The sequence below is a fragment of the Brienomyrus brachyistius genome, chromosome 4, assembly GCF_023856365.1.
Source record: "Brienomyrus brachyistius isolate T26 chromosome 4, BBRACH_0.4, whole genome shotgun sequence".
Taxonomy (NCBI): Eukaryota; Metazoa; Chordata; class Actinopteri; order Osteoglossiformes; family Mormyridae; genus Brienomyrus; species Brienomyrus brachyistius.
In genome coordinates, this window is record NC_064536.1 from 38,104,755 (window position 1) to 38,128,724 (window position 23,970).

A 23,970-nucleotide genomic window follows, 5' to 3' on the forward strand; every position below is an offset into this window, starting at 1 on the left:
GGGGAAGCACACGTGGTTAATGAGGGGGCGTGGCACACACGAGGATCCATCCTGGCAGGTGTCAAAACAGAGGCCCTGACCAAGTATTGTTATTGTGTCAACAGAATTTAAATAAAACCAAGCAGTCAGTTGAGTCATTTTTTTCAGTGAGGGTTTAAAATGAACTTTTTGGTCAATAGAGGGTAAACAAAAAAAATGTACCAGCCAAAATAATTTTCTACTGACCATTGAACTGCTACAAGATATAATGTTATTAAAAGCAATGCAATTACTAAATACCCATCGACTGACATTTTTGCAGGCAACTATAATATGTACACGCAGCATCAGAGCATGCCTGAATAAGTAGGACTTTGAGAGTACACGCAGAATCAGAGCATGCCTGAATAGGTAGGACTTTGAAGGTACATGCAGAATCAGAGCATGTCTGAATAAGTAGGACTTGGAGGGTACAAGCAGAATCAGAGCATGCCTGAATAGGTAGGACTTTGAGGGTACAAGCAGAATCAGAGCATTTCTGAATAAGTAGGACTTGGAGGGTACAAGCAGAATCAGAGCATGCCTGAATAAGTAGGACTTTGAGGGTACACATAGAATCAGAGCATGCCTGAATAAGTAGGACTTGGAGGGTACACACAGAATCAGAGCATGCCTGAATAAGTAGGACTTTGAGGGTACACGCAGCATCAGAGCATGCCTGAATAAGTAGGACTTTGAGGGTACACACAGAATCAGAGCATGCCTGAATAAGTAGGACTTTGAGGGTACACACAGAATCAGAGCATGCCTGAATACGTAGGACTTTGAAGGTACACGCAGAATTAGAGCATGCCTGAATAAGTAGGACTTTGAGGGTACACGCAGAATCAGAGCATGCCTGAATAAGTAGGACTTTGAGGGTACAAGCAGAATCAGAGCATGCCTGAATAAGTAGGACTTGGAGGGTACACGCAGAATCAGAGCATGCCTGAATAAGTAGGACTTTGAGGGTACAAGCAGAATCAGAGCATGCCTGAATAGGTAGGACTTTGAGGGTACACGCAGCATAAGAGCATGCCTGAATAAGTAGGACTTTGAGGGTACACGCAGAATCAGAGCATGCCTGAATAAGTAGGACTTTGAGGGTACACGCAGCATAAGAGCATGTCTGAATAAGTAGGACTTTGAAGGTACACGCAGAATCAGAGCATGCCTGAATAAGTAGGACTTGGAGGGTACACACAGAATCAGAGCATGCCTGAATAAGTAGGACTTTGAGGGTACACACAGCATCAGAGCATGCCCGAATAAGTAGGACTTTGAGGGTACACGCAGAATCAGAGCATGTCTGAATAAGTAGGACTTGGAGGGTACACGCAGAATCAGAGCATGCCTGAATAAGTAGGACTTTGAGGATACAAGCAGAATCAGGGCATGTCTGAATAAGTAGGACTTGGAGGGTACACACAGAATCAGAGCATGCCTGAATAAGTAGGACTTTGAGGGTACACACAGAATCAGAGCATGCCTGAATAGGTAGGACTTTGAAGGTACACGCAGAATTAGAGCATGCCTGAATAAGTAGGACTTTGAGGTTACAAGCAGAATCAGAGCATGTCTGAATAAGTAGGACTTGGAGGGTACAAGCAGAATCAGAGCATGCCTGAATAGGTAGGACTTTGAGGGTACAAGCAGAATCAGAGCATGTCTGAATAAGTAGGACTTGGAGGGTACAAGCAGAATCAGAGCATGCCTGAATAAGTAGGACTTTGAGGGTACACATAGAATCAGAGCATGCCTGAATAAGTAGGACTTGGAGGGTACACACAGAATCAGAGCATGCCTGAATTAGAAGAACTTTGAGGGTACACGCAGCATCAGAGCATGCCTGAATAAGTAGGACTTTGAGGGTACACACAGAATCAGAGCATGCCTGAATAAGTAGGACTTTGAGGGTACACACAGAATCAGAGCATGCCTGAATAGGTAGGACTTTGAAGGTACACGCAGAATTAGAGCATGCCTGAATAAGTAGGACTTTGAGGGTACACGCAGAATCAGAGCATGCCTGAATAAGTAGGACTTTGAAGGTACAAGCAGAATCAGAGCATGCCTGAATAAGTAGGACTTTGAGGATACAAGCAGAATCAGAGCATGTCTGAATAAGTAGGACTTTGAGGATACAAGCAGAATCAGAGCATGTCTGAATAAGTAGGACTTTGAGGGTACACGCAGCATAAGAGCATGCCTGAATAAGTAGGACTTTGAGGGTACACGCAGCATAAGAGCATGTCTGAATAAGTAGGACTTTCAGGGTACACGCAGAATCAGAGCATGCCTGAATAAGTAGGACTTTGAGGGTACACGCAGCATAAGAGCATGCCTGAATAAGTAGGACTTTGAGGGTACAAGCAGAATCAGAGCATGCCTGAATAAGTAGGACTTTGAGGGTACACGCAGAATCAGAGCATGCCTGAATTAGTAGGACTTTGAGGGTACACGAAGAATCAGAGCATGCCAGAATAAGTAGGACTTGGAGGGTACACGCAGAATCAGAGCATGCCTGAATAAGTAGGACTTTGAGGGTACACGCAGCATCAGAGCATGCCTGAATAGGTAGGACTTTGAGGGTACACGCAGCATCAGAGCATGCCTGAATAAGTAGGACTCGGAGGGTACACGCAGCATCAGAGCATGCCTGAATAAGTAGGACTTTGAGGGTACACGCAACATAAGAGCATGCCTGAATAAGTAGGACTTTGAGGGTACAAGCAGAATCAGAGCATGCCTGAATTAGTAGGACTTTGAGGGTACACGCAGAATCAGAGCATGCCTGAATTAGTAGGACTTTGAGGGTACACGAAGAATCAGAGCATGCCAGAATAAGTAGGACTTGGAGGGTACACGCAGAATCAGAGCATGCCTGAATAAGTAGGACTTTTAGGGTACACACAGCATCAGAGCATGCCCGAATAAGTAGGACTTTGAGGGTACACGCAGAATCAGAGCATGCCTGAAGAAGTAGGACTTGGAGGGTACACGCAGAATCAGAGCATGCCTGAATAAGTAGGACTTTGAGGTTACAAGCAGAATCAGAGCATGTCTGAATAAGTAGGACTTGGAGGGTACAAGCAGAATCAGAGCATGCCTGAATAAGTAGGACTTTGAGGATACAAGCAGAATCAGGGCATGTCTGAATAAGTAGGACTTGGAGGGTACACACAGAATCAGAGCATGCCTGAATAAGTAGGACTTTGAGGTTACAAGCAGAATCAGAGCATGTCTGAATAAGTAGGACTTGGAGGATACAAGCAGAATCAGAGCATGCCTGAATAGGTAGGACTTTGAGGGTACAAGCAGAATCAGAGCATGTCTGAATAAGTAGGACTTGGAGGGTACAAGCAGAATCGGTTCAGGACTCATGCAGCACGACACCAAACTTCACAGCCACTGCCGGGCTGTTGTGGGCGGGGCTGAGGACGCTACTGTCGCTCCAATTGCATGACCACGGAAGTGTCAGGTTGCAGCACGTTGCTCTGGCTGGGGGGCAGCCTCGAGTGGAGACAGCAATGGGAGGGGGCTGCTTGGCTGGATGGGCACCTCCTGCTTAGTTAGTGTAGCTGCACACTCGGCTGAATGATCCATGAATGCCTTATAAAGGCATTATAAAGGTGCAGTTAATGTAGTTTTACCAAATAATGAAATGAAACAGTGAAAAGAGGAAGACATAAAGAAATAATAATAATTGATACTTTATTGATCCCCATATGGAAATTGTCTTTATGCCTCCCTCAATCTCCTCTTTTTCATGGAGTAAGTTGTCTGCGAAGGGTAGCCACCCATAGTGGCGCCCAGGGAGCTGGGGGTTAAGGGCCTTGCTCAAGGACTCGCAAGCTGAAGTTGGGTTTGAACCAGCAACTTTCTGATTACAGGCACACAGGCTTAGCCCACAGAGCCACACACCGCCCCCTAGGGGCAAACAAATAAATAATAAATTTATTATAATAATAATAATAAATGAATAAGGGCAATAAAGAAGGATTGAAAGCCAGATGACAATGGAGGAGAGGTACCAAAAGCACCAAACCTCTGGAGTTCTCTACGGGGCTCTAAAGTGAACTGGATGCCCAACCAACCTCCCCTTCCCCAGCATTTCAGAAGTGTCAATGGGCCTGCTTGCTAAAAGCAGGGTGTAACCTGAGATCATAAAAGCCAACTGGGTTTAAGGGCACAGAATGGGGTTTCAAACCCCCAATCGCTAAATTGCCCATAGGTGTGCATGTGAGAGTGAATGGTGTGTGAGTGTGCCCTGCAATGGGCTGGCCCCCCATCCTGGGTTGTTCCCTGCCTTGTGCCCATTGCTTCCGGGATAGGCTCCGGACGCCCCGCAACCCAGTAGGATAAGTGGTTTGGAAAATGGATGGATGGATGGATGGATATTATTCTACTTATTTGTCCTTGCGTCTTTACTTTTAGATGTTTAGTTGCATATTTAATTTTGATTATGTCACGACACCACCTGCATCAAAAGAAATTCCTTGCACTTCTCTGTACTTGGTGAATAAAATATTCATTATTCAGTATTTTCAACTGCGCGATTGCCTGGAGTGTGTCACTTTCCTAAACGCGATCTGATACCGTAATGTTACTTCTATGCGTGCACCACATATTTTAAGCGCGGATAGCTTGACCGCAGTCTGATGCTGGGTTGGCTTCACGAACTGTTGTGGTCAGCAGCCTCTGCTGGTTGTTATAATGAAAGCATAACATCAGTATAATATTATGCATAATGATGCTGATGTATCAGCAGTTGTTGCACAGTCACCGTAATCTGAGTCACTCGCCATTAAATTAAAATAAATTAAATTACCTGTGAATTTTAGCTTTGTACAGTTTCCAAACTTTAGATCACTGCTTTGGATGCAGCAGTAGATCAGCAGATCTGCCTCAGTGATGTTCTTCAGCTGCAGACTGTGTGTGCCAGACTCATCAACAGGAAACAGCCTCCCTCTGTATTCTTCTATGATATTAACAAGATCCATATCATATCCAAAGCTGAACCTCAGGTCTATGACTCTGACTGGTATGTGGTCTGACTGCAGGGAAATCCAGGAAAGCTCCGTATTTACAGGGATCCCACAAGGCAGAGTGGCTGCTCCTCCAGGCTGGACCTCTATCACCGTCGGCTCCTCAGCCTGGGTCACCAGAGCAGCACTGCAACCTGGAGACACAGAAAACAAAGTAAATACGATATTAATGAAAGTTGAATTAAGCTATAAAATGTTGTGGTAATAATAAACAGGCTTCTGCATTAAGATATTCAAAATAGTGACCTGTGGGACATTACTGGGACACCTGGGACTACCCCAGGTACCTTACTACCCCAAATCCGCAACCGCTAAAATCAAGAAAACCAATGTAAATTATGTAGTTGCTATGTTATAAAGATTCATCATTCAACTGCGCGATCGCCGGGAGCGTGTCACTTTCCTAAACGCGATCTAATGCCGTAATGTTACTTCTATGCGTGCACCAAATATTTTAAGCGCGGATAGCTAGACCGCAGGCCGTTTGGCTACCACTGCTGTTGAAAACAACTCCACCGTTGTCAACTTTGGTCTACTGAACATCCGCTCTCTTACGGGTTTAACTAAGACTTGACAACAACCCAATGACTTTTCCCAACTTAATGAATCCACTCCGCCGGGGTTTGTTTATACCTGTACGCCTCGCAGCTCCAGCAGGGGGGGAGGTTTCGCGATAATTTATCGTGAGAAGCGGAGAGTTTCACCAGTGTCTGTTCCTGATTTTAATTCTTTCGAATTTACTGTGTGTCAACTGCATGGACCTATTCCAACTATTATTCCAACTGTCTATTGCCTTCTAGAACAGAATACTGATTTTTAAAATGAGTTTGCTGCTCTGTTAAGCACACCTCTCTACTCTTTCAGCAAACATTTTACTGCTGGGAGATTTTAACATGCATATTGATAACGTTAACTACTTTTTTACCGAAGACTTTATATCCAGTCTCGAGAGCGTTGGTTTCCAGCAGTACACTAAAGTACTCATTCATTCCAAGGGTCATATTTTGGACCTAATTTGCTGTTCTGGAGTTTTTCCTACTGTTTGTGCAGGAGACCCACTCCCTATTACGGGTCACTTCCTTCTTTTATTTAATCTCAGACTCTCCATTTCCAATGTAAAGCTCCCCCGTTTAATTTCCTTCCGTAACATTAAAGATATTAACTTTGACATCCTCTCCTCTAGTACTAATATGTGATTGACACTCATAACTTAACCACAGTGGAAGAGCTGGTCTCACACTATAATGCTAATCTTCAATGCATTCTTAACTCTCTTGCAACATTAAAAACTAGATCAGTTTCTTTCTCCCATTCCACCCCCAGGTTTACGCATGAACTTTGACTTATGAAAGCCAAAGGACAGCAACTCGAGCGACTCTACAGGAAGACTGGACTACTCTCTCACAAAGACATATACGATAGCCACATACTACATTATAAGGACTGTATCACTCAAGCTAAAACCAACTATTACTCTGGAATAGTCTGTTCAAATGTAGGCAATACTAGATCATTGTTTTCATTGGTTAAGAATATTCAACCCCTGGATTCTCTACAGTCTCACTTACAATCACCTGCTCTCTGTAATTCTCTCATGCCCTTTTTTTGCAGAAAAAATTCAGAATATTCATCAGGGTCTTGGTTCACAGTCCACTGTTAGTAACCTATCTGAACTTTCTCCACCATCTCACTCTTTTTCGTCCTTCCAGCTTCCTACCATGTCAGAAATCTCAGATCTTATACATAAGTCTAAGTCATCTAACTGTAGGCTCGACCCCCTCCCTACATCTCTCGTTAAACCTTGCCTCCCTTCTTTGGTCCCCCTCATTTCTGCTATTATTCATTCCTCTCTTTCTATGGGAACTGTCTCAGAATCTTTCAAAACTGCTGCTATAACTCCAATATTGAAAAAACCTGGTGCAGATCCTTCTAATTTTAATAACCTATGCCTTATTTCTAATTTACTCTTCGTTTCCAAAATTCTTGAAAAAAACAGTAGCTATTCAACTCCATTCTCATCTATCACGCAACAACCTTTATGAACAGTTTCAGTCGGGTTTTTGTTCCCTTCATAGTACAGAAACTGTTTCACTAAAAATTACCAATGACCTCCATATGGCAGCCGATTCTGGTTCGCTATCCATTCTCCTTCTTCTTGATCTGAGTGCGGCTTTCTATACAATCTGTCATATCACCCTTCTTAACAGGCTCTCTGTTGGAAATTATGCTTGTTGCCATTTATGTATTGCCTGTAAGTTTGCAGAGCGACACTTAGGCCGCTCAAGAAAGAGTGCAGGTTAAAGTGCATGAACATATTTCTTGCATGCTAACCACAGAGTTTCAGTAGAAACTCTTGCGACATAGATGTTGCGAAATGATATGTGCCTATATACGTCCAATTGTCTTGTTCCGCTTAGCAACAGCAGGTACTAATAGATACACTCATGAGTTATCAACTATATATGGTATTAAAGGAAATCAAACTGTATCATATGATCCTTCTGCTGTTCTGTAACTAGAAGTGCAAAATAAAAGAAGCTGAAAGGGAAGCCCTCCTTCGAAGTTGGCTGAGTCGAGTCAAGAGACAAGTCTCTGTGACCGGACCAGGCTTCCCTGGAGTGAGATAAAGAGATCACCGGTGTTGTGTCTTGCTTTGTATCCAGAGACTGGTCACCCAGCAGGGGTTCAACACCTAGGCTGAACCCAACACTCTCCTCTATTGTTATTACCCACACTCCTTTTGAGTAGTTCAGATCCTATCTGTCACACCATGCTCAGTTCATACAATTTAAGTCTTTTACATCCCTGTTTTGCTCTGCTACCTCAGGAGTACCCCAAGGCTCTGTCCTGGGGCCCCTCCTTTTCATTATTTATCTTCTTATCAAAGGCTTTTGATGTTGTCCCCCACAAGAGGCTCCTACTTAAACTCAAAGCGACAGGTATTTTAGGAACCGTAGCGACCTGGATTGATAACTGGTTAACAGATAGGAAACAGCGAGTAGTTATAAGAGGCACAATGTCACAGTGGGCTGGCGTCCATAGTGGGTTCGATTTTTGGACCACTATTGTTTCTAATTTACATAAATGATATAGATACCAATATATACAGTAAACTGGTGAAATTTGCAGATGACACCAAGGTGGGTGGTGTAGCAGATACTGAATTAGCGGCTCAGCAGCTACAGCGGGATCTTGATTTAATTAGTGACTGGGCCGATACCTGGCAGATGAAATTTAACGTAGACAAATGTAAGGTACTCCATCTAGGGAGCAGAAATATAAAGTACAGGTATTTCATGGGTGTCACTGAAATAAAGGTAGCTGATCATGAGAAAGACCTTGGTGTGTATGTTGATGCTTCCATGTCCCATTCTCGCCAGTGTGGGGAAGCAATAAAAAAGGCCAATAGGATGTTGGGGTATATCTCCAGGTGTGTGGAGTATAAGTCAAGGGAGGTAATGCTAAGATTATACAATTCCTTGGTGAGACCTCACCTAGAATATTGTGTGCAGGTTTGGTCACCATATCTTAAAAAGGACATTGTGGCCTTAGAAAAGGTGCAGCGTAGGGCCACAAAAATGATTCCTGGTCTTAGAGGAATGTCATACGAGGAAAGGTTATTTGAGCTAAATCTGTTCATTCTCAAGCAAAGGAGACTGAGGGGGGACATGATCCAGGTATATAAGATTCTAACAGGGTTGGATGCTGTTCAACCAAATAGTTACTTCAGCATTAGTTCAAATACACGAACTCGTGGCCATAGGTGGAAATTAGCGGGAGAACATTTCAAACTGGATTTAAGGAAGCACTTCTTTACACAGCGCGTAGTCAGAGTATGGAATAGTCTTCCTGATAACGTAGTGCAAGCTGAATCCTTGGGTTCCTTTAAATCAGAGTTAGATAAGATTTTAACAACTCTGAGCTATTAGTTAAGTTCTCCCCAAGCGAGCTTGATGGGCCGAATGGCCTCCTCTCGTTTGTATAGTTCTTATGTTCTTATGTTCTTCTGCTTGGCAATATCTTCCATAAATACAATATTATTTTTCACTGTTATGCAGATGACACTTGTAAGGCCACTTCCAATCTTCCTCCTTCCTGCCTTACCGATTGTATAACTGAAATATATAATCTTGGTTCTCTTCAAATTTTCTTAAACTAAACGGTGATAAAACTGAGGTACTCCTCCTTGGTACTAAAACAACATTATCCAAAATCAACACTTTTTCCCTTGACATTGATAACTGCTCCTTTTCCCCTTCTCCACAGGTTAAGAGTCTGGGTGTCATCTTCGATAGTACCCTCTCCTTTCAATCCCATGCTAATAATATCACCCGGTCTGCATATTTCCATCTCCGTAATATCAACCGTCTTTGCCCCTCCCTCACCCCCCATTGTGGTTCATAATCTTGTTACCTCTCGGTTGGATTATTGTAATTCCCTCCTCCTAGATATACCCAAAAAAACCCTTCACAAATTACAACTCGTTTAAAACTCGGCCGCTCAGATTATTACTGTTATGACCTTATTATTATGTCCAGTCCTCCTTAGCCAACGCCCCCCTGATCATCCACATGTCCTTCCCCGATTGTGCCCAGCTGTTTCCTGTTCTTTTCGACTTGTCTTGTGTATATCAGTCTGAGTCAGTTCCCCAGATCGATCATTGACGTTTGTGCCTCATTGTTCTGTGCCTTCCCCATGTCCTTGAATAAACCTTCGTACCAGGACTTGGACCTGTCAGCCTCGTCATTGCTCGCTGCCTAACTGCTCCGACGGGCAGCTGCCTATAACAATTACCAGGACACCATCCCTCCATAGCATTACACCCACCTTGCTGCAGCTTCACTGGCTCCTGGTCAAGTTTCGTATTGAAATCAAAACCTTTATCTTAACATTCAAGGCCATTCACAACCTGGCACCTCCATACCGGCATGATCTCCTTCACATTGCTACCCCCTCCTGCACCCTCAGATCATCTTCTTCTGTTCACTTGACTGTACCCTTTGCCCGTCTTACCACCATGGGGTACAGAGCCTTCAGTCGCTCTGCTCCACGGCTCATGAACTCACTCCCACCAGATATCAGAAACATAAATTCACTTTAACTTTTTAAATCTGCCCTCAAAACCCATATTTTCAAATTAGCATTTTCTCTCTAAATTTTCTATTTATTTACTTGATTATTGTTATTATTATTACAATTATTTTATGAAATTCGTTTTATTCTATATGTTCTCTGTATTTTATGGTTTATTGCTTTATATTTGGTGTCCTTGGGTTCTAGAAAGGCTCCTTTTAAATAAAATGTATTATTATTATTATTATTATTATTATTATTATCATTATTATAACTAAAAAGCAGATGGTTCATGTTTAGTAAGAAGCCGTTTGTAAATGGACAATATGCTCTAAGATTATTTCTGTCTCACATGACATCTGTTTATAAATTCCTACAAGTCTTCTAGATCGTGTGAAAGGCTTTGTACCACATAAAAGAACAGTAAGTAAAACACTATCACTTAAATATCAACCTTTCCTTCAAAACATTAACTTGCGTTGTTGCGTTTTATTGAAATTAAGATAATAGTCAGCATCTCTGTATTCAAACAGTCGCGTTATTCTCAGTATCACAGCCTCGGCTCTATGGCGTAATTTCTTCAGGTTACATCATTAACGACTAATAATCATTACTGACATTATTATCAGCATTTTCAGTTTAATTTTGATTTTATTTTTTGTAATAATATTGCAGTTATGTTTGATATATTTAATATGAACATAAACATCGATCAGAGACATATCTGGAGATACTAAACACTATAAACATTAAAATATCAAAAACACCATGAAATGTTAAATCTTTCATACTTACAAAGGAATGCGAGACTGAAAAACATTTTAAAGCAGATTTAAGTATTAGGAAGCTATCTTCATTCCAATACAAGGCTGAATTTGATACTAAGTACTAAGTTGAGAGTCAGATCACAAAAGGAAATGAAGATACTGAAGCCTGTTTGTCAAAAGTGTGAAGTAAACAAACATTTCACACTTACAGCTCTGCTCTGTTATAAACCGAACATTAAAACAGGAGTGGTTTGTACTGAACTACCAGCTGGTCCCTTAATGCTGGACTCTGTTCACCACAGAGATTCACACTAAATACAGAAATAACCAGCAGGCCACAGAGGAAGTGAGTGAACACAGCACAGCACTGACAGTTTAGCTAAACACAAGAGCTGCTAATTTAAGCTCACTGAACACAATTTCTGTGGATCCAGTGGACTCTCTCGTACCCGTGTTTGTGGGGTTCTGGGGGGTGGGCTGGTCCAGGGGGCTGTGGAAACAGGGAGGTTTGTGCCTGAGAAAGTTCCGGTCTGTTTAAATGAGATGAAAGAGTATAATGCAGATTACAGCTCTGTTCATTCTACAGACAGCATAGTGTGGGGCTCATCTGCACGTTTGGGTAAAATCCACACCTGCTACGGTCTCTGATGTAAAATCTCTGATACTCAGACAATCACAGGCTTCTCTACATAAGGAAACCTCACCTCTGGCCCTCTGGAGCTGCTTAGAAACTAACCATCCATCCATCCATTTTCCAAACCGCTTATCCTACTGGGTTGCGTGCGGTCCGGAGCCTATCCCGGAAGCAATGGGCACGAGGCAGGGAACAACCCAGGATGGGGGGCCAGCCCATCACAGGGCACACTCACACACGCACTCCTACGGGCAATTTAGGAAGTCCAATTAGCCTCAGCATGTTTTTGGACTGTCGGGGGAAACCGGAGTACCTGGAGGAAACCCCACGACGACATGGGGAGAACATGCAAACTCCACACACATGTGACCCAGGCGGAGACTCAAACCTGGGTCCCAGAGGTTTGAGGCAACAGAGCTAACCACTGCACCACCATGCCACCCCTAGAAACTATCCAGGGCCTTTTAAATCATCTACTTTTAGGAGCAAACTGTGGCCTGTGTCTCTGGTGCACTGTCAGGTCTCTCTGTGACTGACGTTAATAACGGCTGATGGAAAGTCTGTCACAAGCTGGTGGGTTTCAGCAGCTTCGCCCTGAACGTCTGCAGGGTGCGGTTGTGAATCTTGTTTCCATGGTGACTATGGGGCCACAGGCCTCTGGGTCAAAGATACACTAAAATGTTTGCTCTTTCCTCTGTAGCTGTAGTAAAACACACAGTATCTTCACATGAATCCCAGAGAGCAGCTGATTTCTATCAGCAGGACAGCAATAAAGCTCTCTGAGCAGGACCCAAGTTCTGAACTACAGGCATATAATGTCCTAGAGGTTATAAACGAGATCCGATATCTTTCTTTAAGTCAAATTTGTAGGAAAGCCAGAATAATAATAATAATAATAATAACAATAATAAAAGCAACTACATACGGTACTGTACTACATTGCACCTCAAGCCCCCCCCTCACAAATCTCTAGATGTCTCTCTAGAACCAGGGCGATTATAAAAGATCATCGCCATCCAAATCATCACCTGTTCATCAAACTGCCCTCCAGGAAAAGGTTCAGATCCATTAGGTGCAAAACCAACAGACTAAAGAATAGCTTCTACCCTTGGGCTGTCAGAACTGTAAATCCACCAGATCCCTGACATCGTCCCTCCCCATTATTGCTATCTCTGGGAACTTACGGTGATCATAAGTGTATGTGGGTAGGTGAGTGGGAGGGTGTATATGTAGATCCTCTCCATATAATCATTTTAACTGTTGTTATTTATTTTCATTTTTATCTTGTAATGTCTCTGTCACTGTTCTTGAATCTTTGTGGTCTGTCAGTTAATTTCATTTTCCAGGCAACTAAACAATGACAATAAAAGTCTTGAACTTGAACAAAACATAGATAGGGAGGCTTTTATAAAATTGTAATAAATTCATAGATTTATACCAAGCTTCTGTTTTGCGTATCAATGCAGTTTTCACACATCATGATGCTGTGAGTAAAAACATACAGAGAGGAACAAAGAAACGTCACACATCAGCAGAATCACACATCAGCAGAATCACACATCAACAAAATTGGTGCAGAAAGACGCTGAACATTTCAGCATCGTTTTAACCTCATTGCCAACCTCTGAGTTAAACATCAGTGACTCTGTGTGCAAACTCAGCTCACCCCAGTGGTCATGTGCTTTGGGCTCCTGTTTCACATTATGGAGACGCAGGTTATTTACTTTATTAACTCATTTATTTACTTTGCTTTGCATTAAAATGTCTGCTAAGTGCATTTGCAGTTAGTGTTAAGGGCCCCATGGTGACATCACTGTGCCGAGGGACTTTCTGAACCCACCAAGCCACTGTAGGAAGCTTTAAAATGAGCCAGAAAATCACATAAATAAAAACGGGGAGGAGCTGAGCCACCTTGGGGGGGCAAAGTCTGTCTTCAGCCTTCGGACCCCGATGGTCCAGTTTCCCGTTCCAGTTTGACAGTCCCACGTAGATACAGCAGCGTTTAGCAATGTATCAGCTCCAGGCTCCCTGCAACCCAGCGCCGGCTCAGTGGGTTTGGAAGATGGGCAGGTGGAGAGAACTCAGTACCAAACATTTTTAAAAATTACCCACAATTAGCAGCAGCTGCCATTTCATATATAAACATCAGAAAGGAGCAGGAAGAGCAGAAGTGAAGCTTTCACACATCTGGAGTGCTGTGATAAACCTGCGGGGGGGCGTGAGGGAGGCACATCACAGTGGACCATAAAAACACAGATGGGACTAATCGGGGGTCACCAAGGGTGGAAGTGTGTTGGTCTGTCCACTAGGTGGTGCTGTCTAAGGAGTCCCCCCCCACCACCCAACAGAATCACGGCCATACTTAAGAAGTCACATGGCTCCACAGTGAACTTCCTGTTTGTGCTGACCTTGTCACTACCGAAAATGTTACTTCTGCTACTACGCATGCGCAAGCTTACGACTTCTGCGAGGAGGTGTGCTATTTTTACGGCATCACGTCACATTTCATCGTCTGTTGATTTTTGATGAGAGGAAATAGAAGTTTTAACCAGATAATGATGGAGACCTTTGACTTTTGCTCCAATTTAAAAGATTTTATTTTGAATTACGTTATTACGTAAATCCGGTAATAACAACTATACGTAATAAAGAAGTGCTGGAAATTTCGTGGACGCATGCCTGATAAATGTGCGCACGCGTAGTAGCGGAAGTTACATTTTCAGTAAGTATAACATTTTCTGTAGTGACAGACCTCATGTAAGCCAAACGCTTTGCTTTGCAGAAGAGCAGCCAATGGGTGTGGGTTGAAGAGGGACAAGAGGATGTAGCAGGCTGGGGTTCAGCTCCCCCTTCTGGCTCCTGAGTGTAGCACATTCTAACAGGAGCCTTTACGGTAAAATCCTATCAGAGCATAATATTTTAAGAATTACGTTCAGTGTGAGAGCTGCCAAACTCTGACCTCTCCCCTTCAGCAGAGGTTGCATTTTGGCCTTTCCACTAAGAAGGTCACGGCAGTAACACACAGACTGGAGGTTTAGTGTTTAGCAGAGCAGAGAGAATGGGGGTATTTTCTTGTACGTGGATTACTCGTTTAGCCAGATGTAATTGTTGACGATTTGACATGATCCTGGATCTGTCGGTTATTCGAAACTGTTGCTGGATGTGTTGTCATAGCAGCACATCCAAATCCTCAAACCTGCTCGGAGCAGGTTTGTTCTACATGTAAGGACTTGTGAAAATGCATATTTTGGGTTTTTGTCATTCTACTGTGCTGTCCCAGAATGCCGGGGTAAGAGTTGCCGCATTTCTGCTATAATGTATTGGCCAATCATTTTCATCCATGTTGATGGGTTGCTAATGAGACGTGAATGGACCAATGAGAAAATGAGCGACTAAGGACTATGGGGGTTTTTTTGGTTGCTTCTAAAAAAAGCAGAGGAAGAAGGAAGAGCGGGAGAACACCGTGCGGGTTTTTTCTCCCTCCGAAAAGTGTTGTCCGGAGTTTTGCTGCTGTGTTCTGCTGCCGGACGGCAGACATGATCACAGAGGAGAGTGACTGGTGTGCCGGAGGCTTGGAGGTGTTCGGCTGCAAGGGTGTCGCAGGGTTGCGCCATGCTGAAGGAAGGCCCGCTCGGCGGAACTTGCCCGCGCGTACTGCTCTGCATCCATCCATCCATTTTCCAAACCGCTTATCCTACTAGGTCGAGGGGGGTCCGGAGCCTATCCCAGAAACAATGGGCATGCCAGTATAACAGTCTTCCCCTATAACATTAAGTTGGAGAATATAGAGCAGAGCATCTGAGTCCATTCTTCTTTACAGAATCTCTCCAGATCATCCAGGGTCCTTGGCCATCGATGTGCACTATCCTCTTCAGCTCAGCCCACAGGTTTTCAGTGGGGTTCAGGTCAGGGGACTGAGATGGCCATGGCAGAAGTATTCTGTGGTCAGCTAACTATTTTTGTGTTGATTTGGACATGTGCTTAGGATCACTGTCCGGCTGGAAGATCCAATGACAGCCCAGTTTTAGTTTCCTGGCAGGCAGCCAAATCCATCCATCCATCATTTCCCGCTTAATCTGAGGTCGGGTCGCGGAGGCAGCAGTCTCAGCAGGGAGGCCCAGACTTCCCTCTCCCCGGCCAGTTCATTCAGCTCCTATGGGGGGGATCCCGAGGCGTTTCCAGGCCAACCGAGAGACATAGTCCCTCCAGCATGTCCTGGGCCTTCCCCGGGGTCTCCTCCCAGTGGGACATGCCCGGAACACCTCACCAGGGAGGCGTCCAATCCTAATTAGATGCCCGAGCCACCTCATCTGGCTCCTCTCAATGGCTCCTTTTGGCTCAGCTCCTTTTTCACCATGACAAACCGATGCAGCGCCTGCATCACTGCTGACGCCACACCGATCCGCCTGTCGATCTCCCGTTTCATCCTTCCCTCACTCGTGAACAAGACCCCAAGATACTTAATCTTCTCCTCTCGGGAGAGGATCACATCCCAAATCTGAGGTTCGACAATCCGGCGGACCATCCTCTCCAGAACCCCCGAATAGACCTTACCAGGAAGGCTGAGGAGTGTGATCCCCCTATAGTTGGAGCACACCCTCCGGTCCCCTTTCTTGAAGAGGGGGACCACCACCCCGGTCTGCCAATCCAGAGGCACTGCCCCCGATGTCCACGCGATGCTGCAGATGCATGTCAACCAAGACAACCCAGCAACATCCAGAGCCTTGAGGAACTCCGGGCAAATCTCATCCACCCCTGGGGCCCGGCCACCAAGGAGCTTTTTAACCACCTCAGCGACCTCTACCCCAGAGATAGGCGAGTCCACTCCCAAGTCCCCACACTCTGCTTTCACATTGGAAGCGATATCGGTGGGATTGAGGAGGTCTTCGAAGTATTCCTTCCACCGACCAAATACGACCCGAGTTGAGTTCAGCAGCGCACCATCCCCACCATAAACAGTGTTGATGTTGCACCGCTTTCCCGCCCTGAGCCGCTGGATGGTGAACCATAACCTCCTCGAAGCCGTCCGGAAGTCGTTTTCCATGGCCTCGCCAAACACCTCCCACACCCGAGTTTTTGCCACAGCAACCACCAAAGCCGCATCCCGCTTGGCCTGCCGGTAGCCATCAGCTGCATCTGGAGTCCCACAGGCCAAAAAGGCCCGATAGGACTCCTTCTTCAGCTTGACGGCATCCCTCACCACTGGTGTCCACCAGCGGGTTCGAGGATTGCCGCCGCGACAGGCACCGACCACCTTACGGCCGCAGCTCTGGTCAGCCGCCTCCACAATGGAGGCGCGGAACATGGCCCATTCGGACTCAATGTCCCCCGCCTCCCCTGGGACATGGGAGAAGTTCTGCCGGAGGCAGGAGTTGAAACTCCTCCTGACGGCAGTCCGCCAGACGTTCCCAGCAGACCCTCACTATACGCTTGGGCCTGCCAGGCCTGGCCGGCTTCCTCCCCCACCAGCGGAGCCAACCCACCACCAGGTAGTGATCAGTTGACAGCTCCGCCCCTCTCTTCACCCGAGTGTCCAAAACATGCGGCCGCAAGTCCAACGACACGACTACAAAGTCGATCATCGAACTGCGGCCTAGGGTGTCCTGGTGCCAAGTGCACATATGGACACCCTTATGCCTGAACATGGTGTTCATTATGTACAATCCGTGACAAGCACAGAAGTCCAATAACAAAGCATCGCTCGGGTTCAGATCGGGGGGGCGTTCCTCCCAATCACGCCCCTCCAGGTCTCACTGTCATTGCCCACGTGAGCATTGAAGACCCCCAGCAGAACAAGAGAGTCCCCAGGAGGAACGCTCTCCAACACCCCTTCCAAGAACTCCAAAAAGGGTGGGTATTCTGAACTGCCGTTTGGCGCATAAGCGCAAACAACAGCCAGGACCTGTCCCCCCCACCCGAGGGGAGGCAAATTTTGACTTAAAATGTCCTGGTTTTTCATGGAGTCCATAATGCTATGTACCCTAACGAGGTGTCCAGGGCCTTTGGAGTAAAATCACAAAACCTCCACCATATTTTACAATTGGGATAAGGTTCCTTTCATTATAGCCATCTTTCTTTTTACGCCAAACCCACCTTATGTTTATTGCCAAAAAGCTCCATTTTTGTTTCATCAGACCACTGAACTTGGTTCCAGTCAAAGTTGTAGTAGCGTTTGCAAACTCCAGGTGCTTATATTTGTGGTTAACTGACAAAAAAAAGCTTTTTCTGGCAAACCTTCCAAATGATCTGTTAGCATGAAGGGGGTGTTTATAGACGTGGTAACCCTGAGGGTTACTTGGTCTTGTAATTCACCAACAGTCATCCTTGGGATTTTTTTTGCCTCTCTTACGATCCTCCTCACTGTATGTGGGGGAACAATAAACGTGGGTTTGTAACAGTTCCAGTTCCTGTCCACTTTTTTTATTATTGCCCTAACAGTAGAAATGAGCATTTTCAGGCGAGAAGCTATTTTTTTCATATCCATTCCCTGATTTATGAAGGTCAACACACTTCACCCTCATTTGGTTTGTATGTTCTCTTATCTTTCCTATGTTAATGGGTGACTAAGAAAATTTGGCCTCTGTGTCTCCTCATGTTCGTATCCTGTCATGGATTACAGTTTGAAAATTCATATTCACTCCAGATGTACAATTTACATGGGAAACATGCTTCAGTTACGTTGTGTTCACTATAATTTCCAGGGGTGCCAATAACTGTGGCACATGTGTTTTTCTTAAAGATAATTGTGCTGTTCTATTGAGATAGTCACATTTAACCTTGTATAGAGTTGCAGTTTAGTGCCACCTTCTGGACAAAGATTAGTACTACACTTAGCGTTAGTGTCCTTGTTTGATGACGTTAAAAATGTGAGTCTAGCAGTAATACCAAAGAGCACATGGTCATGGCTGTTATCGCTCCCTGATTTAAGTTAATTTGAAGGCACATTCGGTATGTATACATTGTACAATTATTATTTTACTTATGTCTACATATATATACGTTATATCCATGTTAATTTACATGTTGGATATATAACTTTATTCTTTATTTAAATGATTGTATTACCTTTATGATTTAGGGAAGCAGGTCCCAGTTGTGCTTGTATGTGTACATATCATTATTTTTGTATACTTACCATTCTGTAATTTGTATGTTTTGCAGTTTTACGTCATTCCATAAGCAACAGTAAAGGATAAACATTAACGTCCGAGTCTGTTGTCTTTTGGGAAACGTTATCTGACTGCCGAGTCAAGCAAGGCGTTTGACGCAGAGGGCAGAACAATAATTATTTCTTCATGATGGATTTCTTTTTCTTTGATTAAAACTACTTCAATGAGTTTTTCCTAACTTTTTCAGCATGAGATGAAGTTACTTCACCAAAAGGTGTATTGTTTTCTATCCCTTTTTAAAAATCTTTACAAGGGGTCCCGTATATATACATAAAATAGATGATTATAGTCAGTTCCAAAGCCAGTTTTTTTACTTGAATATATATATAGAACAAGAATAAAAGGGGTGATGAGCGGCTCAGTCGCTTAAGTCTCTATGCTGCTGATTGCATTAACATCTGGTGCCATTGTGGAGGTCATGTGATTTTGCAATTAAGTCATGTTTGGGGACAGGTGTGGAGGTCATGTGATTTCAGGCTCCACAACGGAGGAACTCCATCTACGATTTGTCCCCGGTCATATCAGACCGATCAGGCAGCTTCCCGTCAATAGGCAGGAGTAGTCCCCAAAAAGGACTTCTGAATGTTTTTTTTTTTCTTTTTTGTTCTTTTTGTCAAAACAACATTAGAATGTGTTTGACACAAATTTGTTGATATCCTTGTGTTTAGAATAAATTGAAACATGACATCTCTGTGTCTGAAACATCTTTAAACTCTTTGAGACGCACGTAATCTGGTATCAAAATTGAAAATGTCTGAAAATTATATTACACAGTTATCACAACTGGAAAGTGTATCATCTGATTTTTTCACATGTACAGTTCTTGGATAACATACAGACATGCCTGAATGGTTGCTGGTTACAATTTAACATCAAAACTTCAGATTCACCGAGTCTTTTTTGTAGAGTGCATCATACTTCTCTGGTTACGGAGGTCATGCTAAAGCGTTTCAGACAGCCTGCAGGTGGAAGTGTTTGGAAATGAGTCCTGAAGGTGTCAGAATATCAAAACATCGTGTCCCATCCCATCAGCACGAGGGCGGAGTTGGCGGCTGAGTCTCCATGTACATCGAAGTTGGACGTCCAGTAATAATGTCTCCTAAGGCCGTGAAAAACCTCCGCCAGGCACTGTTGGCCGTCCACCTCATACAGGGAAACATCTGTGGCCTCCTGGCACAGACGGCCACTCTGGAGAAGGCTAGACACAGCCTGGGGTGTTTGTGAGTGAGTGTTAGTACATTAGTAAAATCTTGAGTTGGCGATTTGTGTGATGTCTTGCATTGGGCTATATCTTCCACCCAAACCGCCCCGAAGAGCTGCTGCTCCCTTACCGTGCACAGGGGCTCCTCTAGCTTGTTGCCCCAGATGTAGATGTGAGACAGGGAGGGGTTGACCTGCATAGCCTCAGTGAGGAGCAGCAGGCCCCGGGAGGCAATGCTGTTGCTGGTGACTGACAATCTGTTGTTGGGTTGCGGGGAGAACAGGAAATAGCAGCATTAGACCCGAATTCAGCATATTAACTTCAGTACCTTTCCCAATGCACCACTCGGCTTGAGTTTGACAACCTTTCTCACAGTCTTTTTCTAAATGAAATGAAATTGAATACTTTATTTGCCATTTGCACAAGTACAGGTACACTGAAACCCTTCTCTTCACCTACTCCATCTAGCTCGCCATGGTTCAGGGGTCCCAGCGCAATGTCAGCCAGTGTGCAGTGCTCCTGGAGCTCAGGGGCCCATGGACATGTGACTGTTCTGCCGATTTTCGAACCAGCAAGCTTCAGGCCCTGAGACTTAAGTGGCTGCTTAAAATGGCTGGTGCTGAATGTCTTTGTCTGTTAATTTGAATAGGGGTCTTATTAGGTTCTCGCTCTGTTTGAAAGATGCATGTATATTTCTGGATCCAATACTGCTTGCAGAGCGTGAAACAGCAACGCTATACCTCTGCTTATCGCAGTGTTCTCTGAGAGGTCACCTGACAGTCTGTCTGGTCTGCGCTCTGCCCCCCAGCAGACACTCACGCTCGCAGGCTGCGGTTGTGCTGTGCGATGGCCTTGCTCAGGTGCCCTGCCCCGTCGTCTTCTATCCGGTTCGAGGACAAGTCGAGGATCTCCAGGGTGCTGTTGTGCCTCAGAATCTCTGCCAGACACTTTGCTCCATCACGTGTGATACAATTGCTGTGGAGATATGGATGCAAAACAACATAAGACACTGAAAAGATTCGGTTGTGGCTGCGTGCTTGCTGAGCCTACGTACCAGCGGAGGTCCAAGTAACGGAGGACTGAATTGCGCCTCAGAGCTTCGCACAGCCTCTCCACGCCGGAGTCTGTCATGCCATGCTGGCCCAGGTGCAACTCCTGTAGGTGCTGGTTCACTTGGAGCATGCGTGCAAGGTGCACCATTGTTTCCTCCTGGACACAGCGGGAAGACCATGTGCCATGACATATAACACCAGCAGGGGACGCAGTGACTCGAGCGCCTTCACTCACCTGGTGGCTGAACAGCAGCGGGCGGCTGAGGTCCACGGCCTGGATGCTCTTGTTGGTACTCAGGACGATGGTGAAGCCAATCAGACTCTGCGTATCCTGAAAGACAGGCAGCAGCCATTCCATGATGCATTTTCTCAGATGCCTACAGTCCTGGACGAAGTGTTCATGGCCTGATGGCGGCTTCACATCACCAGATCACAGTCCGACATGTCCAGCGCCCGCAGCGTTGAGTTGACCTGCAACATGGCAGCAAAACGCATCGAGCCCCTGCTCGCTATCTTGTTCCCTGCCATCCTCAGTGACCGCAGAGTGCTGTTCCCCTTTCGCGATAAACATGAGAGGAAAGAGAAGAATGCAAAAACCGGTAACCAGGGGCTCCATCGCCAGTTACTCCACAAAAACAGCTCCACTTACATGCAGAGAATTTGCCAGCAGCTCTGCGCCTTCAGCCTCGATGTCATTGCACATGAGATCGAGATGCTCGATGGCTACGTTGTGCTGTAAAATACATATGGTGTTTGCATCTGGTTCATGCTTCATATTTTTCAAAAATGCTCTTCTGCTCCTGAGCAACACTTTAGACAACAGCTAAAACCTTTAACTCTGTAGTTCATTTGCACCACAATCTCCAGTTAGGACAAACAGTCACGCCACCCTGACACACCCCTTAACATCCCCATCCCTGACATACCCATAACAGCCACACCCCCTAGACACATTCAGTGATTACCTGCAGGAGGTCTGCCAAGTGCTGGGCTCCTTCATCTGTGACTCTATTGTACCGCAAGTCCAGGCCTAAGAAGAGCCATACAAGGGGGTAAAACATAAGTAGATGCAAGATGCAAACTGTCCCAGGAATAATTTAGAAATGACTAGGCGCCTGTACCAAAGTCAGATAATTTGTCAGGTTTAACGTAGTCTGGGTAGATGCAAGTGAACTAAGACAAAGTTATTTAATGTAGGGTACCTTAAATCCAGCAGGTTATCTCCAAACAAGTCTACATACAGCTCTGGAAAAAATTAAGAGACCACAGCATAATTTTTTGTTTCACTCATTTCTCAATTTATGGGAGTCCGACTATGAATAATCACAATTATAATATATATATATATATATATATATATATATATATATATATATATATATATATATAAATATCTGCAAACTGTAGCCTGGGGCGGCATGGTGGTGCAGTGGTTAGCACTGTTGCCTCACACCTCTGGGACCCAGATTTGAGTCTCCGCCTGGGTGACATGTGTGCGGAGTTTGCCAAGTTGCCCATAGGAGTGCATGTGTGCATGAATGGTGTGTGAGTGTGCCCTGCAATGGGCTGGCCCCCCATCCTGGGTTGTTTCCTGCCTCGTGCCCATTGCTTCCGGGATAGGCTCCAGCCCCCCCGCGACCTAGTAGGATAAACGGTTTGGAAAATGGATGGATGGAAACTGCAGCCTGGCTCTTCCCTGTTCCTCATTAATTAAGGGCTTCTTCCTTGCATTATGGGACTTCAGTCCTGCTTCTAGGAGCCTAGTATGAATTATCCTAGCAGTGCACTTTATACCTGCACTTAATGTTTCCCATTCCTTTTGAAGGTCACTTGATGTCATCCTCCGATTCATGAGAAACTGTTGGATAAGTTAACGGTCATCTTTGACATTAGAAAGTCGCTTCCACCCTTTTACCTGGCTGGTTCCCACTGTCTCTTACTTCGTCTTATTCTTGTTTACTGCTGTCTTTGAAATTGAGAACCTGGATGCAACCTGCTGCTTTCTGTGAGCAGGACCTGTGGGCTGTACTATGAAGCTGGGTTACTGGCTTATCGGGGTAACTTCCGATTTAAGGTAGTCTGTGTAAAATGTAAGTGAACGAATATGAAGTCCATTTAAACTGTGGTACCTTAAATCTGACAAGTTACCCCGATAAGCCAGTAACCCCGCTTCGTAGTACAGGCCAATGGATTAAACCAGGATTTAACAATGCAGCTTTTTTTCCCCTTCTAAACGGTGGCCTCAATTATTTTCCAGAGCTGTATTGCAAGAGCAGTAGCTTGCGCAAACTTTAACTTTGATTCCAGGGTAAACCGCCCAAAAATTACTTGAAATTATCGCAACATGCAGTTTTAATTGCCGCGCATGTTTTGCATAATCCTGATAACCTCAAACTTTTTAAACCCCGTTAAAGAACAGACAGTAGCACCTTCGTTCTCTCTCACCTGCCACAGTCACGTCTTGGCGCAGGGTCACGCACAAAGCGAGCACATCGTCGTCTCTGAGCCGCCCGCAGCCGCCCGGCAGCCGAATCCCGCTGCTCGTGTTCCGGGCGACATGAGGAACGGAAAAGTGACGGGGAGTAGTACCAGCGACGTGCGAAACGTCCTCTTACCGTGACCGTCCGCTTTCACGCAGAACCCGCAGCACGTCCGGGCTGGTGGCCAGCTGGAGGTCGGCGCAGACGGTGGAGTAACGCTGGAGAAGGCTCACCATCGCCCCGGAGCCGCTCAGGTGCCCAAAGCTCACTGCGGCTTATTCAACGCTGTTTAAAACTTACTTACTTACTTTAAGCGGAGTAATTTCTATACGTGAGATACAGCCACGTTCTTTGCGAAGGACAGGCTTTCTGTTATATGGTTATTCCATCAGAAATGAGGCTAATCACCGTGGATAGTGCGTCTGAGTTTCTGTGGTAACGGCGCATGCGCACTGGATAGACGCACACAGCAATTACAGGTACATTGGATTAAAATGTTCAAGCTCGTTACAGACCATTTAAAAACGT

The 23,970-nt window shown here is 45.0% G+C and overlaps 2 protein-coding genes across 4 annotated transcripts in view; both read right to left on the bottom strand.

Annotated features, from left to right (window-relative positions):
• The window catches only part of LOC125740872 (uncharacterized), a 141,385-nt gene extending 130,172 nt beyond the window's left edge, over positions 1-11,213 (bottom strand). Inside the window, exons 1-2 of one of the 3 annotated variants that reach the window (XM_049012675.1) lie at positions 10,935-11,213; positions 5,041-5,200 (exon numbers count right to left, since the gene is read on the bottom strand). In XM_049012675.1, the coding sequence (XP_048868632.1) occupies positions 5,041-5,200; positions 10,935-10,959 (185 nt within the window). In that variant the 5' untranslated portion in view covers positions 10,960-11,213. The remainder of the gene's footprint in view (positions 1-5,040; positions 5,201-10,934) is intronic. The other 2 variants (XM_049012671.1, XM_049012663.1) reach the window with 2 other exon arrangements.
• An 8,183-nt stretch (positions 11,214-19,396) lies between these two features.
• On the bottom strand, positions 19,397-23,935 carry lrrc34 (leucine rich repeat containing 34). Its single transcript, XM_049011230.1, has 10 exons — positions 23,578-23,935; positions 23,408-23,502; positions 21,928-21,992; positions 21,612-21,695; positions 21,389-21,517; positions 21,198-21,293; positions 20,965-21,119; positions 20,730-20,885; positions 20,041-20,167; positions 19,397-19,918 (listed from the first exon to the last, which is right to left on the bottom strand). Exons 1-10 carry the CDS (start codon positions 23,676-23,678, stop codon positions 19,715-19,717), a joined length of 1,212 nt encoding a protein of 403 aa, XP_048867187.1. The 5' UTR covers positions 23,679-23,935; the 3' UTR covers positions 19,397-19,714.
• Between the last annotated feature and the right edge of the window lie 35 nt (positions 23,936-23,970).

Coding starts and splice junctions, on each gene's coding strand:
- lrrc34 (XM_049011230.1), bottom strand. CDS start 23,678: ATGGTGAGCCTTCTCCAGCGTTACTCCACCGTCTGCGCCGACCTCCAG. Junction 21,993..23,407: donor CCAAGACGTGACTGTGGCAG/GTGAGAGAGAAC, acceptor GGCTCTTCTTAG/GCCTGGACTTGCGGTACAAT. Junction 20,886..20,964: donor CGTTACTTGGACCTCCGCTG/GTACGTAGGCTC, acceptor ATATCTCCACAG/CAATTGTATCACACGTGATG.